The sequence below is a fragment of the Microtus oregoni genome, unplaced genomic scaffold (genome assembly GCF_018167655.1).
Source record: "Microtus oregoni isolate MIOR12 unplaced genomic scaffold, Mior012 000009F_ref0000495, whole genome shotgun sequence".
Taxonomy (NCBI): Eukaryota; Metazoa; Chordata; class Mammalia; order Rodentia; family Cricetidae; genus Microtus; species Microtus oregoni.
In genome coordinates, this window is record NW_024543068.1 from 608,347 (window position 1) to 622,596 (window position 14,250).

Genomic DNA, 14,250 nt, shown 5'->3' on the forward strand with positions numbered 1-14,250 from the left:
TTGAGGCCAGCCTGGTCTACAAGAGCTAGTGCCAGGACAGGCTCCTAAGCTCCAGAGAAGTTCTGGAAGGTGGGTAGGGGAATGCGGAGCCGTGAAGGGAAAGCAGTGATTAAGTCCATTACAAGTAGCGGAACTCTTGTGGTTCTCCACGCCTTTCTGAGGAAGGCAGAGCGCCCCTGTGGAAAGCTGGGGCTTGCTGGGGAAGTCCCTTGTTGAAGAGCTGGTTGACAGTCCTGGAGTGTGAATTCAGTGTGGGTTTGTTCCCTAACTGCCCTGAGGCAGAGCTTCCCAGAGGAAACACTGTTAGCTTCTCTGTTACTGGCAGACAAAGTTTTCTGAAGGCCCACAAATAAGGGTAGGTATAGACAAGGACAAGAGTAGAAAATGTTTGTCTATTTGGCTTTGGAGACATCTGCTGCAGATGAAGTAACTACAGATAAAGCTTGATAAACAGTAAGGCATTCTTCTGTCTCCAGGAAATGGAACATCTGGATAGCTGTGTTGGGGTACAGCTTATCATTTTATTATCCTTGCTGGTCTCCGGAAATTTTATAAATTTCTCTACTTCTTTTTTTATTGTTGCTTTTGTTATTTTGAGGCAAGTTCTCACTGTAGCCCAAGTTAACCTGAAGCTCACTTGTAGTCCACATCCTGGAACCTACATCCCATTGCTTCCTGTGCTAGAATTGTTGTATGGTCACTATATTTAGTTATTTAAATCTTTGTGTTTGAAGTAGCCAAGTCCAGATATATATAAAGGAAAAAGTAATATGCCCAGAGCAAGTTTAAGATCGTTTAATTTTAGTTAAAGGAGATGATATGTTTTTTTGGGGGGGGAGTGTAAAGCATTGGTCTTTTGAGTCAAGGTCTCACTGCATAGCCCTAGTTGGGAACTTTCTGTGTAGACCAGGCTGGCCTTGAGCTCAGGAGATCCACCTGCCTTTGCCAGCTGGGATTAAAGGCATGTGCCATAGTGCCTGGCTAAGAGATGATATACTTAATTTAAAAAAAATAATTTATTATTTTATGTATATATGTTTTTTGCCTACATTTATGTCTGTGCACCATGTTTGTGTAGTGCCTGCGGAGACCGGAAGAGGGCATCAGATCTCCTGGAACTGGAGTTACAGATACTTGTGAGCCTCCCTGTGGGTGCCGGGTCTGAAACCTGGGCCATGTGAAAGAGCAGCCGGTGCTCTTAACCGGTGATCATCTCTCCTGCCCCAAGAGAGGGTGTATTTTCATGACCCGCCTGCACAGTTTTCAGCCCTATGGCGTTTCTACTCTGGGCTTATTTATCATTATAGAAGGAAAATGTTCGACTTACAAAGTAGAGGCGGGAGGATTGTGAGTTTGAGGTCAACCTGGGCCACATGGTAAATCTGAGGTTCTCTTGAGTTGCATAGTGAGACCTTTTTTCTCAGACAAAACTGAACGGAAATGAGGACTAGGTGCCTGGAAGTGGTGTGCAGAGTAGGCCAAGCGCAGTCTGTTCCATCCCCAAATGCCAGTCCTAGGATGGAAGACAGAATCGGCATGTGTGCTTAAAAAAGTATTATACTCATTCTAAACTGTTATTATTTCCTGAGACTGGGTTTCTCTGTGTGGCCCTGGCTGTCTTAGAACTCACTGTGTAGACCAAGCTGGTCTCAAACCTGGAGATCTACCTGCTTCTGCCTGCCAAGTTCTGGGATTGAAAGTGTGCAACACTACTGCCTTGCTCATCCAAATTCTTGAAATTAGAAGTAAAAAGATTTTTGGAGGAAGGAGCCAATAATTAAATTTTTTTGGTATTTGGCAGAGTGGGCAAAACAAAATCATCCCTCAAATAGGAGTATGACCAAAATATATTATATGAAATATTAAAAAATAAATTTAATCAAAATTTAAAAAATTAAAACAAATACATATTTTAATGTCCTTTTCACAGCATCATGCGTTCGTTTGGTTTCCCACCCGTCTCCCACGCTGGAGTTCTGAGTTATCTTATGCTAAAGGAAACAGGCCGGACTGATTTCTTCCAGTTCACAGCTAGCGTCTGTCTGCTGGAAACCAAGCCTAGAACCCCGGAATAGAAGCATCAAGCCATTCCTGTTCTGCCAGGGTTTTGTCCGTCTGTAAATTGCAGAAGGGCAGGAACAGTAGTTGCTTTCTCAGAAATGTGATCCATGGGCGACAGAAAACAGCAGTGGACCTGAACTTTTCACTTTATTTACTTCATGGAATAAAAAGAAATTGATACCCCTGCAACTTTTCAAGCATAGGTGTGCGTGTGCGAGTGCGTGTGTGTGTGTGTGTGTGTGTGTGTGTGTGTGAGGCAGGTGGGACTGGAGCTCACTTTGCAGCCCAGACGAATGTGATTGTCCTCCCTCATCTTCAGGAGTGCTAGGCTACGGGCGGTGGTGGCGCACGCCTTTAATCCCAGCACTCGGGAGGCAGAGGCAGGTGGATCTCTGTGAGTTCGAGGCCAGCCTGGTCTAGTAGAGCTAGTTCCAGGACAGGAACCAAAAAGCAACGGAGGAGTGCTAGGCTAGAGGCATCACCTGCGCAGGTAAACGTAGGCTGTGGAAACTGCCTATATAATGCTGGCGGATAGTGTGATATGCTGTAATGCTGCCCATCTTCAGCAGCATAAGAATTACCTAGGAACTTAATAGTTTTCTAGGGCACCAGGAGCTCCACGTAGTTCTGGCAAGGGTGCCTTGTGGGCAGTGCGTGGAGAGTCACTGACTTTGGGGTTTATGCCTATGGTTCTTGGGATACAGATAGATATATGATGATCAAGCTGTTCTTGGGTGACAGGAATAAGAGACTATTCATTCCACCAAACTTAGTGAATTTCTACAGTATTCTATTTGTAGAAATAAAGGAACAGTAAGAACATTCCACTTGTAGTAGAAAGTGATCGACTAATGTTAAGGTATTTTTTCTTTGTAAAAATGATGGGTCGAGAATATCCATGGAAATTAAAAATTCTTAAGTTTTAGATTTATTTTATGCGTTTGAATATTTTGCCTGTATACATGTATATGTGCTGTGTATCTGCCTGCTGCTCTTAGAAGTCAGAAGAGGGCATGGGATCCCCTGGAACTGGAATTTAGATGGTTGTGAACGATCTGCGTCCTCTGCAAGAGTAGCCAGTGATGCTGAGCCATCTTTCTGGCCCATTAAAATGCACGCCTTTAATCCCAGCACTCGAGGCAGAGGCAGGCTAATCTGTGTGAGTTCAAGGCCAGCCTGGTCTGCCGAGTGAGTTCCAGGACAGCCAGGGCTACATAGAGAAACCCTGTCTTGGAAAACCACACACACACACACACACACACACACACACACACACACACACACAAATTCTTTTTGAGGCTCGGCCTTGCTTTATAGCCTAGGCACAATCCTCCTGCCTCCACTTTCCAGGTCTGAGTTGCCATGTCTAACTTTAATTAATTAATTTCATTTTTTTTAAGGTGGGTTTCGCTGTGTATCCTACCAGGATGGTCTTAAACTCACAGTGCAGCCAAGACTGGCTTAAACTCACTGTGGTCTTCTTGCCCGAGTCTCCTAAATACTGGAAATATAGGCATTCAATGTCATGCCTGGCTTCGAGTTCATTTTTATTTTAATGACTATTGCAGGCCAAATAAAATAACCAGATTTATTTTATTTTTAAGTTTTACTGGAGCTGTGAAGTTAAACTACCCAGTACGGTTCTGCAGCTCTTTGATCCGAGAGCTTAACGGAGCACTGCTAAGACGCACAGTTCCTCAGAGGCACCAGTTGCCACCTGTAGCCGGGAGCTGCTGTGTCGGACAGGACAGATATGGCACATGTCCATCATTGCACAAGCTTCTATGTGACAGTGTTGCTCTAGGGTCTAAAGTAGCAGAATTGATTTTGAGATCAATATTAGCAGTGATTAGAGGCTTCCATTTCCTCTGTGAAGTGCTTTCATACCCGTTCAGGTTGACCAGGCCAGGGCTGCTACTGACTTACCCTAATAGTCTTATTATACAGCAAGTGCAGTCTGAATGCCAGTTTACTCTGTGTGTGTGTGTTCTGGGATGCGGTAGGTAGCCTTCTGGGTACAGGCACGTGACCCCAGTCTGACTGTGGTTCAGAACTTCAAACCGAGTTAGTAGTCCCCTTAGGTCACTTGACTGCACTGTGGTTTTGTTTTTTCCCTGTGGGGTCTGTGTTTGTTTGAGAGGGAATAATAGACCGCACACAGGGTGTGTGGGGGGCATCTCCTCCCACAGTCTGCTCTTTAATTCAGAGTGCACTCTTCACATTAAACTGTGAATTTAAAACATCTCGGTTGCTTTGAATTTTGATCTAAGGCACTTGGAGGGGCAAGGTAGAGCTGTCATTGCATCTGTTGCTAAATGTCTGACATTTACGTGAAGCAGATTTATTTATATAGAAGTCAAATCCCAGAAGAGTGAAAAATTGGGTCAGCGCCATGGTCTAGGGTTATCCTGGGTAGAGGGCTACTTAAGGCTTTTTAAGTAGCATAGGGCAGCTGGGATGGCCCAGTAGGGAAATTTTCTTGCCACGCAAGCCTGAGTACCTGAGTTTTATTCCCAAGAACCCATTTTAGAGAAAAAGAACCAATTCCTACGACTCCTCCTCTGAACTCCACACACATGAGTATGCACACGTGTTAATATATTTTCATAATAGTAACTAGGGTTTTGGTAATGGAAAAATCAGCATTTTTGTTTTTAGTTCAAGAAATGACATACAATTATCTTTTTTTTTCCCGCCTCTGTTTTCTGAATACTATTCTCTAAATGGAGCTTGGCATTCCCTCTTTTTTTTTTTTTTTTTCCTTCTATAAGCCTTGGCTATTGCACTTGGTCCCTGGTCTTTGGCAGTGGAAATCTTTGGAATCTTTTTGTGCACGACTGCCTGCTTCAGTGACCTTCCCTCATTCCTTCCAGGTCACTTACTTCAGCCTCTGGTACTACAACAAGCAGAACCAGCGTCGCTGGGTGGATTTGGAGAAGCCCCTGAAGAAGCAGTTGGATAAACACGCGCTGGAGCCCACTGTCTACTTTGGAGTGGTGTTTTACGTGCCTTCCGTCTCCCAGCTGCAGCAGGAGATTACCAGGTGAGAAGTTCCCTGCCGCCTGGGTTGAGAAAGTAGTCCGGTGAGGTAGGAAGAGTGGAGCTGAGGTCAAAGGCCCTCAGATAAAAGCCCGTGACTGACTTTGCCCTCCAGCCCGCAGCTTTAGTCACCGCATTCCTAGGGAGGTTCTGGAATGTGGTGTGTCAGACTGAATTATGGTTCACCAGGCCCAAAGGCACAGGAAAGGCGGTCGGCTCACCCTGGCGGTCAGCTCACCCTGGTGGTGAACTCCTACGATATCCTCTTTAAGGTCTTCGCTGTTCTGCTTCTGGTTCCTTGTAATAAGGAAGTGGGAGAGGAGAGATTTAGAATGTGTAAACTCTGTGTTCTCTCCTCAAGGAACTGGCGGGCTCTTGTAACTGACTCCAGGGCTGTACTCTGTAGAGAGAGCTCATAGGGACAGAGGGGACACAGTGACAGAAGACTTGATCAGAGGATACTAGCAGTAAATACACTTAAAGGGGCAAAAGCAGAGGGAAAGGACAGTGCAGGAAACTCAGTGTCTGGCTTTCTTTCATCCTCCTGGGTTATATGGGTCCTTTCCATGCAAAGGTGTATTACACTCAGAGCACGCTCCTTCCGTGTCCCTCCACTGTCCCATCAGTTCCCTTTGCGCCCCATACATGGTTTCATTTCTGCTTCCATGTTCGCTCGCAATAAATGGCCTTGTTGAGAAATGAGAGAAACAGCATGCAGTTTTTGTCTTTTGGAGATTGACTTAATTCCCCGATATGATTAACTCCAGTTGTACCCATTTTCCTTCAAATATCATAACTTCATTCTTCCTTATGCTTTAAAACATTCCCGGGCCGGAGAGATGACTCAGTAGTTAAGAGCATTGCCTGCTCTTCCAAAGGTCCTGAGTTCAATTCCCAGCAACCACATGGTGGCTCACAACCATCTATAAAGATGTCTGGCGCCCTCATCTGGCCTTCAGGCATACAGACAGAATATTGTATACATAATAAATAAATAAATATTAAAAAAAAATTCCCTTGTGTTCATATTCTCTTTATCCTTTCCTTGCTGATGAACACTTAGGTTAGCTCTAGAACTTAGCTCTTATAAATTCTTTTGTAAAGTTTCATGAAGACAAAACAAAATGGTAAGAAAAGTCTTGATTTTTTTTTTTTTAAGCTTTGCGTGAAGCTCTGTGCCTGTGGAGGGTCCTGCTTGGCATACCCAGGGTCCATGCTTACTCCTCCAGCATCTAAGAAATAAAAAAATATAGCCAGGTAGTGGTGGTGCATGCCTTTAATCCCAGCACTCAGGAGGCAGAGGCAGACGGATCTCTGAGTTGGAGCCAGCCTGGTCTACATAGTGAGCAAGTTCCAGGACAGCCAGGACTACCCAGAGAAATCCTGTCTTGAAACATCAAACAAAAAAAGGGGGAGGGGGATACAAAACGGTGAAAGCTTGAGTTTGCCTGAGATGTCTAAAACTTTCCACTGCTTTATCTTTTAAACTCTACTTAGTAAGATTACTTTGGAGCCAGGCTGGGCGATGTCAGTGTCCTAAACATCATGTACCTTTTATCTTTGTGTCCTGTGTTTTTCTCATATCCATCTGACTCTGTGAAGCTCTGGGATGCCCCAGGATGGGGTGCACGTTGTTTACCCTGTGCTATCTTTGGATTTGTGGTTGGTGTCACGGCCTCCTATTATGGTTATTTGTGTACGTGTCTTATCTTCTTTCTGCATCTTAAGTCCCTGTTTTCTCTGGCTTTACCTTCCATTTGCGAGCTATAATGCCCCGCAGATGTAAGAATTGCTGCTGCCTCATGCTCCTGGAATGCTGTTTGAATGTGCCAGGTAATTATCTGAAGACTAGGAAACCGAGGTCAGGAAGTAGGTCTAGGCATGAATAAACTGTGAACAGGTCTGAAATATAAATATTGAAGAGAGAAGTATAAGCCAGGAGGAAAAATGTGAACTGACCACTTAACTCACTTAATTTAAACCTTTACTGAAGCTATTCTGTGATCAGAGAGTAGTCAGGTCATCATTTGAATGTGACCTGGAGGAGTTGCTCACTCACAGCCTGGTGGAACTGGCAGTTCACGTACAGTAGTCAGAGTATCCAGAGATAACAAACATTTCATTTAAAGCTCAGGATTCCTCGGGGCGGAGCTTGACTAAAGAAGGAAACATTGGGCTTCTTGGTAGACTTTAGAAGGAATTTTCTAGTTGGGGTGTGTGGCTTGTGGAAAGCAGGGAGAATAGGAAGCCTCAGATAATACCTGGAGATGAAAGAAAAGGTTTATCCTGCTTAAGAGTGGGAGGAGTGAGGAGAATACAAGCAAAGAGGTCAAGACCATGATGGGGACACCCACTGAAACAGTTTACCTGAGTTAATGGGAGCCCACCAACTCTGGCCTGATGCGAGGGAACCAGCATAGGGCCAAACTAGGCCCCCTGAATGTGGGTGACAGTTGTATGGCTGGGGCAGACTGGGGGGCCACTGGCGTGAGAACAAGATTTATCCCTACTGCTTGTTCTGGCTTCTTAGAGCTCATTCTCTTTGGATGGATTCCTTGCTCAGCCTAGATACAGTGTGAAGGGCCTTGGTCCTGCCTCAAAGCAATGTGCCTTACCCTCTCTGAGGAGTAGATGGAGGGGGAAGGGAGGTGGAGGGAGTGGGAGGAGGGGAGGAAGTGGGGATTGGATTTGGCATGTAAAATGAGAAAAGATAAGGTTTTTTCCCCTAAAGATTTAACCAAAAAAAAAAAAATTCAAAAGTATTTTAAGAAAAAAGGCAGAGATGCTGGGCAATGGTGGCACATACTTTTAATCCCAAATCCCAGCACTCAGGAGGCAGAGACAGGCGGATCTCTGTGAAATCAAGGGCAGCCTGGTCTACAGAGTGAGTTCCAGGACAGGCTCCAAAAACCAAAAAAAAAAAAAAAAAAAGAACAAAATTCTGAACCATGTCTTCAGAACGTGAGGCCTTGTCAGAAAAACGTGGCCACAAGGCAGCAGAAAAGTGTCGCTCATATGATGGGAACTTACAGGGATTTCTGTTTGCAGAAGATAGGAAATTTTGAGAATAATGAAGAATAATGACTGGCTAGATTGAAGGTTTACACATTCACGAACTGGCAGTGTGTGACCCCACTGGTTACGACACCAGGCCATTTTTTGTTACTTACAATGATAGTATTACAGCCTGCATAGATTTTAATGGGAAGAGGCTTCTCTTGCTCGCCAGTCTGGAACATGCTTGCTTGTCAGTGTGACACTCTCCCGGTATGTCATTTACCGGGGAATTTTCACATGAGAGTTTACAAAAAGGATATTGAACTAGCAGTGAACAGTTTACAGTGTATATGGAAGAATAGGCTCTTGTAGTGAAACCCATCCAAAGCTAAGGTAAGAAAAGGTTGTATTGGAAGCTCAATTTGGCCTATGAATATTGCATTCCAAGGCTTTTATGTACAGAGATAGAAAAGTCTAGAATAATGATAGTGGGGTATGTGGAGCATGCTACTAGATATACCTCCTTCAGTGCAAGCTCTTGGCATTTGAAAGTCGTAAGGAAAGCTGCAGCTTCCCCCTCTGACCCTGAGTTCCTAGCATTCTATTCGCTGACTTGGAAACCTGTGATATCTGCTAGGTGGTAGAAGGGAAAGGCTGGGTCTGAATTCTTTTTATTTGAATGGATGGTGTGTCGGTCAGGCCATTTGGTACCAAAGAACAGAGGCTTAAAGCCTAGCTATACGGGTAACATAAGACTGTATATGAATTCTGGAGAATTCAGATATGGGCTATGCTTGGACTGCTCAAAGGCACCAAACTTAGAGAGACTCAGGTTGAGATGGCATCGTAAACAGCACTGGCAGAGACACTGGACCAAATCTAACCATCTCCAATGTCTAGAACATTGTAGAGCAATGGAAGACCTATGAGCAAAAGGAAGCATTACGTTTTCACTCTGGAGCTTTATGAGGAGGGGGGTGGGAACGCTGATGAAACACTGTGACTGATTGGAAGCGCTCTGATCGCCCGCGCTGCTGCCCGAGGGCTGGCACATACCAGTGTTGTCAGCAGCTTTCTGCAGGCCGCTTGGGGATGCTTGGCCCGGGAAGGGATGGTTATATCTTCATTATTGGTAATGGCTGTGAGTCTAAGCTGTGACTTACCCAAAGCCATGCAGAGTCCTCAACTGGAGAGCTAGAACTTAAACCTAGGTGCACTTGGCACTAAGGGGACAGACAGAAGTGGCCTATGTTATGGAATGCTAAGAAAGACTTTTAGAGGTTACTCTTTACACTTTAAAAAGCTTAATATCAAGAATCATTTTCCTTAAGTTTTGTGTTCAATGGCTAGTGAAGTTTTTAACTAAATACCTAAAGTCTCATATTGCCAAGTTACAAAGAGAGGTTTAAAGGTAAAGATTGATCGTTGAGTGTGCGCCTTCCTTACTTTAAATAAAGAACAGATAGCTAAAAAGAATTAAAAAGGACTGTTTTACAGGGTTCACAACAGGTGTGAGTTGTCCTATAGATGACTTTAACCTTGCTTTTTTCTGAAGGGTGTGGGGCTTGTGGAGATCAAGCTAGTCTCACACGTCCTAAGCAAATGTTTACCCCAGAGATACATCCCTGGACCCTGGTTTTAGCTTTGAAATAATCAAAGCAAGTGTAAAAAAAAAGTCATCTCATTAAACAGAATAAATGTTGTGCTTATATTGTCAGTGGCATTCTTTTCATTTTTTGAAACACCTAGGGTTACAGTTTTATTTGACAGTTTATGTTCCTCTGCTAACCTGTGGTTAAAGTGCACTGTGTCTTGGTCCAGTTATAGTGAAAATAATTTCATACACTCGTCCTCTCACGTAGGTATCAGTATTACCTGCAGCTGAAGAAAGATATTCTGGAAGGAAACCTTCCGTGTACGTTAGAACAAGCCATTCAGCTAGCTGGCTTAGCTGTTCAAGGTGAGCAATGTATGTGAAGGCTTAAATCTGTCAGAGTAAGATGTGTGTTAACAACTGTAGAGGGCTCTGAGAGTAACTGATCTCCTGTACGAACTGTTTAGATTTATGTATCAGTGGAATAGTATGCCATTAGGTGGGGCTTTAATGTAGGAAGACAATTTGCATTACTTCAGTGAAATGTGAGACTTGTAGACATTCTGGAAAATTATTACATGTCAAGTGTATGTTTGTATAGAAAAATCAAAGAATTTAACATGCTAAGTTTTAATTTCACTCCAAGACTTGTTTTGATCCTAATATTGGGAGGAACGATCTTTCTATCAATGAGTTTCATGAAACTACATTCGTTTATGTTTCAAGTACATCCCATTTCTTTTTTCTCAAATAATATATTTCAGATTGGAGCATCATTACTCATAATAGAAGTAGTTTTGTGTTTTGTAAATATTTTTTTATTAATTCAACATTGTACATGCCTAGTATATATATATATCTATGTGTATATTTGTGCACTAGAGAAATTTCTGCTGGTGCATTATTTCAGTTGGTAAATGCCATTTAACCATGGAGCTGGAATTTAATAAAAAAAACAAAAAGTAAGCTGGGCTGGGTGGCACAGAGCTGAAGGCCAGTCTCTTGTACATAGAGAGTTCCAGACCAGTCAAGGCTACACAGTGGGACTATGTCTTAAAACAAAACACAAAAGAAAGAAAACATAAAATTCTTCCAGATGCTAGCAGGCACGGACACCTGTCATCTTGAGATGAACAAACATCTGACACCGTGGTGGGCCATTCCTTATATACTGCCTAAACCTGAGCATTCGCGGGGCTCCATTCCCTGTCCCCACTTGGTTTCCTCCTGACACTTCCCTGCATCGAAGCACTTGTCACATGCAGGGCGGCCTTGTCTCACTTCATAGACATTTTCCCAAGCCAAGATGCCCGAATCTACCTAATGACTTTTAAAAGATACTCTGAAAACTTGCCCTGTTATCTGTTGCACAGATTTGGCTTCTGAAGCACAAGTGTGTCATTCACATTTACTTATTCATTTTTGTTGTGCAAATGTGTTGTTGTAAAAATGAAATGTAATCAACATGTGTATGTTTATCATTCCACATAGCTGATTTTGGTGACTTTGATCAGTATGAATCCCAAGACTTTCTTCAGAAATTCGCCTTGCTCCCTGTGGTAAGACTTCTTTTGACATTGGGCCTTTTAATACATGGCTTATTCCTATTATACTCTTAGCATGAATGTCCACATGGTAGATGTTTTAAACAGGACTGACATTACAAAGTCAGTTCCTTTTGTCCACGGCTCATGTTCCAGTCTTTCCCTGTTGCAGTCTTCTGGGTCTTTGTAAATTCACAGGAACAGAAGTGGGTAGTTAGGCCGGGCAATGGTGGCACTTGCTTTCAATCCCAGCACTCGAGATGCAGAGCTGGGTGGATCTCTGTGAGTTCAAGGCCAGCCTGGTCTACAGAGTGGGTTCCAGGACAGCCAGGGGTCAGAGCTACATAGTAAGCCCCTGTGTCAAAAAACCAAAAACAAACCAAAAACAAAAACAAAAAAAGGGTGTTCTTTGCTGTGCCTAAGGATATCCTTCCTTTAATTGTGTGTCTAAGAAGAGGGATTTGTTTTCAGTTTTGGAGAATCATAAAGTTAATGTTGGAATGAACCTGACTTTCCATCAGTGTTGAAAACCCTGCCTTGTTCAGTCACAGTTCAGCTGGCCTTGGTGAGCTCCCAATAGATCAGCTCCACTGTCTCAGTGGGTGGGTGCTCCCCTCGTGGTCCCGACTTCTTTGCTCATGTTCTCCCTCCTTCTGCTCCTCATCAGGACCTTGGGAGCTCAGTCCAGTGCTCCAGTGTGGGTCTCTGTCTCTGTCTCCATCCATCACCAGATGAAGGTTCTATGATGATATGCAAGATATTCGTCAGTATTGCTCTAGGATAGGGTCATTTCAGGTTCCCCATCCTCAGCTGCCCAAGGAACTAACTGGGGACCTCGGCTTGGGCATCTGAACTGTGACTGAAAAAGCATGGGATAAAACTGGACTCTCTGAGCATGGCGAACAATGAGGGCTGATGAGAACCCAAGGACAATGGCACGGGGTTTTGAACCTATGTAATGTGCTGGCTTTGTGGGAGCCTAGCCAGTTTGGATGTTCACCTTCCTAGAAATGGACGGAGGGGGGAGGACCTAGGACTTACCACAGGGCAGGGAAATCTGACTGCTCTTTGGGCTGGAGAGGGAGGGGGAGAGGAGTGGGGGGAGGGGGAGAAGGGTGGGAGGAGGGGGAGGGAAATGGGAGGCTGGGAGGAGGAGGAAATTTGTTTTTTTTTTTTTCTTTTCTCAATAAAAAAAGTTAAAAAAAAAAAAAAAAGAAAACCCTGCCTTGTACTTTCTGATGCTACTGTTGAAGAAATTGATGTGAACAGCTCACTGAAACAGCCGAGGAGGGTGGAATGTTCTTCAGAGTGAGCGGGTCAGCTCTGATAAATGTTACCAACCTTAAACCTTAGCTGAAACTTCCCCTGGGAGGAACTGGGAAGGCAGGGCAGATCTTTTGACTTCTGAGCAGAAGCCACGCAATTCATTAGATGCATCGTGACTGTACAGACTGCAAAGACCCCCAATGTTAGCACTGTTCAGAGGCTTGCCTGAAGTGAAAGATGGGTTCAGTCTTTAAGAATGCATGTGCTTACTGCTGTGTGTTTCCTGCAGGGGTGGCTACAGGACGAAAAAGTGCTGGAAGAAGCAACCCAAAAAGTGGCCTTGCTGCATCAGAAATACAGGTAACACCAGGAAAAAGAGCACAGTTGATGGCTGCTGGAGTCTGAAACATACTTTGTGTGTTAAACTTTCCTGCGGCTTGTTTGCTGTTAGAGTGACATTCACTGTGTGCCAAGTGCTGTTCTGAGTACCTGCATCCCCATCATTTCCATTATTATCCATTTACCAATGAGGAAACAGGGGTGGGAGAATAGGGGGAGATCCTGAAAGCAGCCAGTCCTTAGGGTACCAGTTCATCGCCCCATATATTAAAAGTGTGATAAATTAGTGTATGATTATGGAAGTTTGTCTTATACAATCCAGCCCTCCAGGTGCTCTTTTTTGCCTTCCTTCCTTCCTTCCTTCCTTCCTTCCTTCCTTCCTTCCTTCCTCCCTTTCTTCCTTCTTGCTTCCCTCCCTCCCTTCGTTCCTGTAAATGGTGCTAGAGTTTGAATCAGGGCCTTACATGGTAGGCAGACACCTTACCACTGACCTACATCCTCTAACTTTTAGATTTTTGAGAAACAGGTTAGCCTCAAACTTGCTGTCTTGCTGCCTCTGCCTCTCAAGTGCTAGGATTAGAGACTTGCATCATCATGACCATTATTCCCCTGTATACTTTTCGAAGCAGCATTTCTGTCCTCAGGTCTGTTGCCCTGACTATCCTTGCATGTATTTGTCTCTGCTGGTGACGCTCTGTTGGCTGTAAAAATCTCCTAAGATGCTAGCTCTTATTCTAAGCCAATACACAGCATTCCAAATACTTTATATAAAGTTATATTCCAATAGCTCCAGTAGACCAGGCTGGCCTCGAACTCACAGAGATCCGCCTTCCTCTGCCTCCCAAGTGCTGGGATTAAAGGTGTGCGCCACCACCACCTGGCTCCAGTATTCGTTAAGGAAAATATTTTTTAAGGAGAATATTACCTCCGTTTTAGAGATGAAGGAAACTAAAGTCAGAATGATTCACGTCTCTGGTGTCTGGTAGAAGTGATTGAAAGTAGATGTGTCTGGTTGTAACCTGCAGTCTTTGCCTGTAGTCTCTCTCTGACCCTGCTGGTTGCGAAAGAGTGACGTTCTGAAGGTATCGTTCTCTCATCTCTTCCTGCATTCCTTTCCATATGCTCATGGGTATTTTCCTGCTCTCCTTAAGTTGCTAATCCCACCCTTTACCTCTATGTCTACATGAACCATTTTTTCCCCTAGTGCACTTGATCCCTCAGGAACGTGTTATCCTGCTTTTTATCGTTTTATTTGTACTTTTATTTAAATAATAAGACTTAGGAACTCATACATACTTTCTATCCTTATGAGGTAGAATGCTGGATGGTTTGGCTTAAAGATAAACAGAATAATTCTCTCCCTTCCAAGAATGTGTTCCTAGCAGTCTTAACGCTAGGCAGCACAACCCA

The 14,250-nt window shown here is 43.9% G+C and overlaps 1 protein-coding gene across 2 annotated transcripts in view; it reads left to right on the forward strand.

Annotated features, from left to right (window-relative positions):
- The window catches only part of LOC121452520 (tyrosine-protein phosphatase non-receptor type 21), a 61,011-nt gene that overhangs the window by 18,315 nt on the left and 28,446 nt on the right, over positions 1–14,250 (forward strand). For both annotated transcript variants that reach the window (XM_041658695.1, XM_041658696.1), the window contains exons 3-6: positions 4,935–5,104; positions 9,960–10,057; positions 11,183–11,250; positions 12,791–12,861. In XM_041658695.1, coding sequence (XP_041514629.1) covers positions 4,935–5,104; positions 9,960–10,057; positions 11,183–11,250; positions 12,791–12,861 — 407 coding nt within the window. The remainder of the gene's footprint in view (positions 1–4,934; positions 5,105–9,959; positions 10,058–11,182; positions 11,251–12,790; positions 12,862–14,250) is intronic.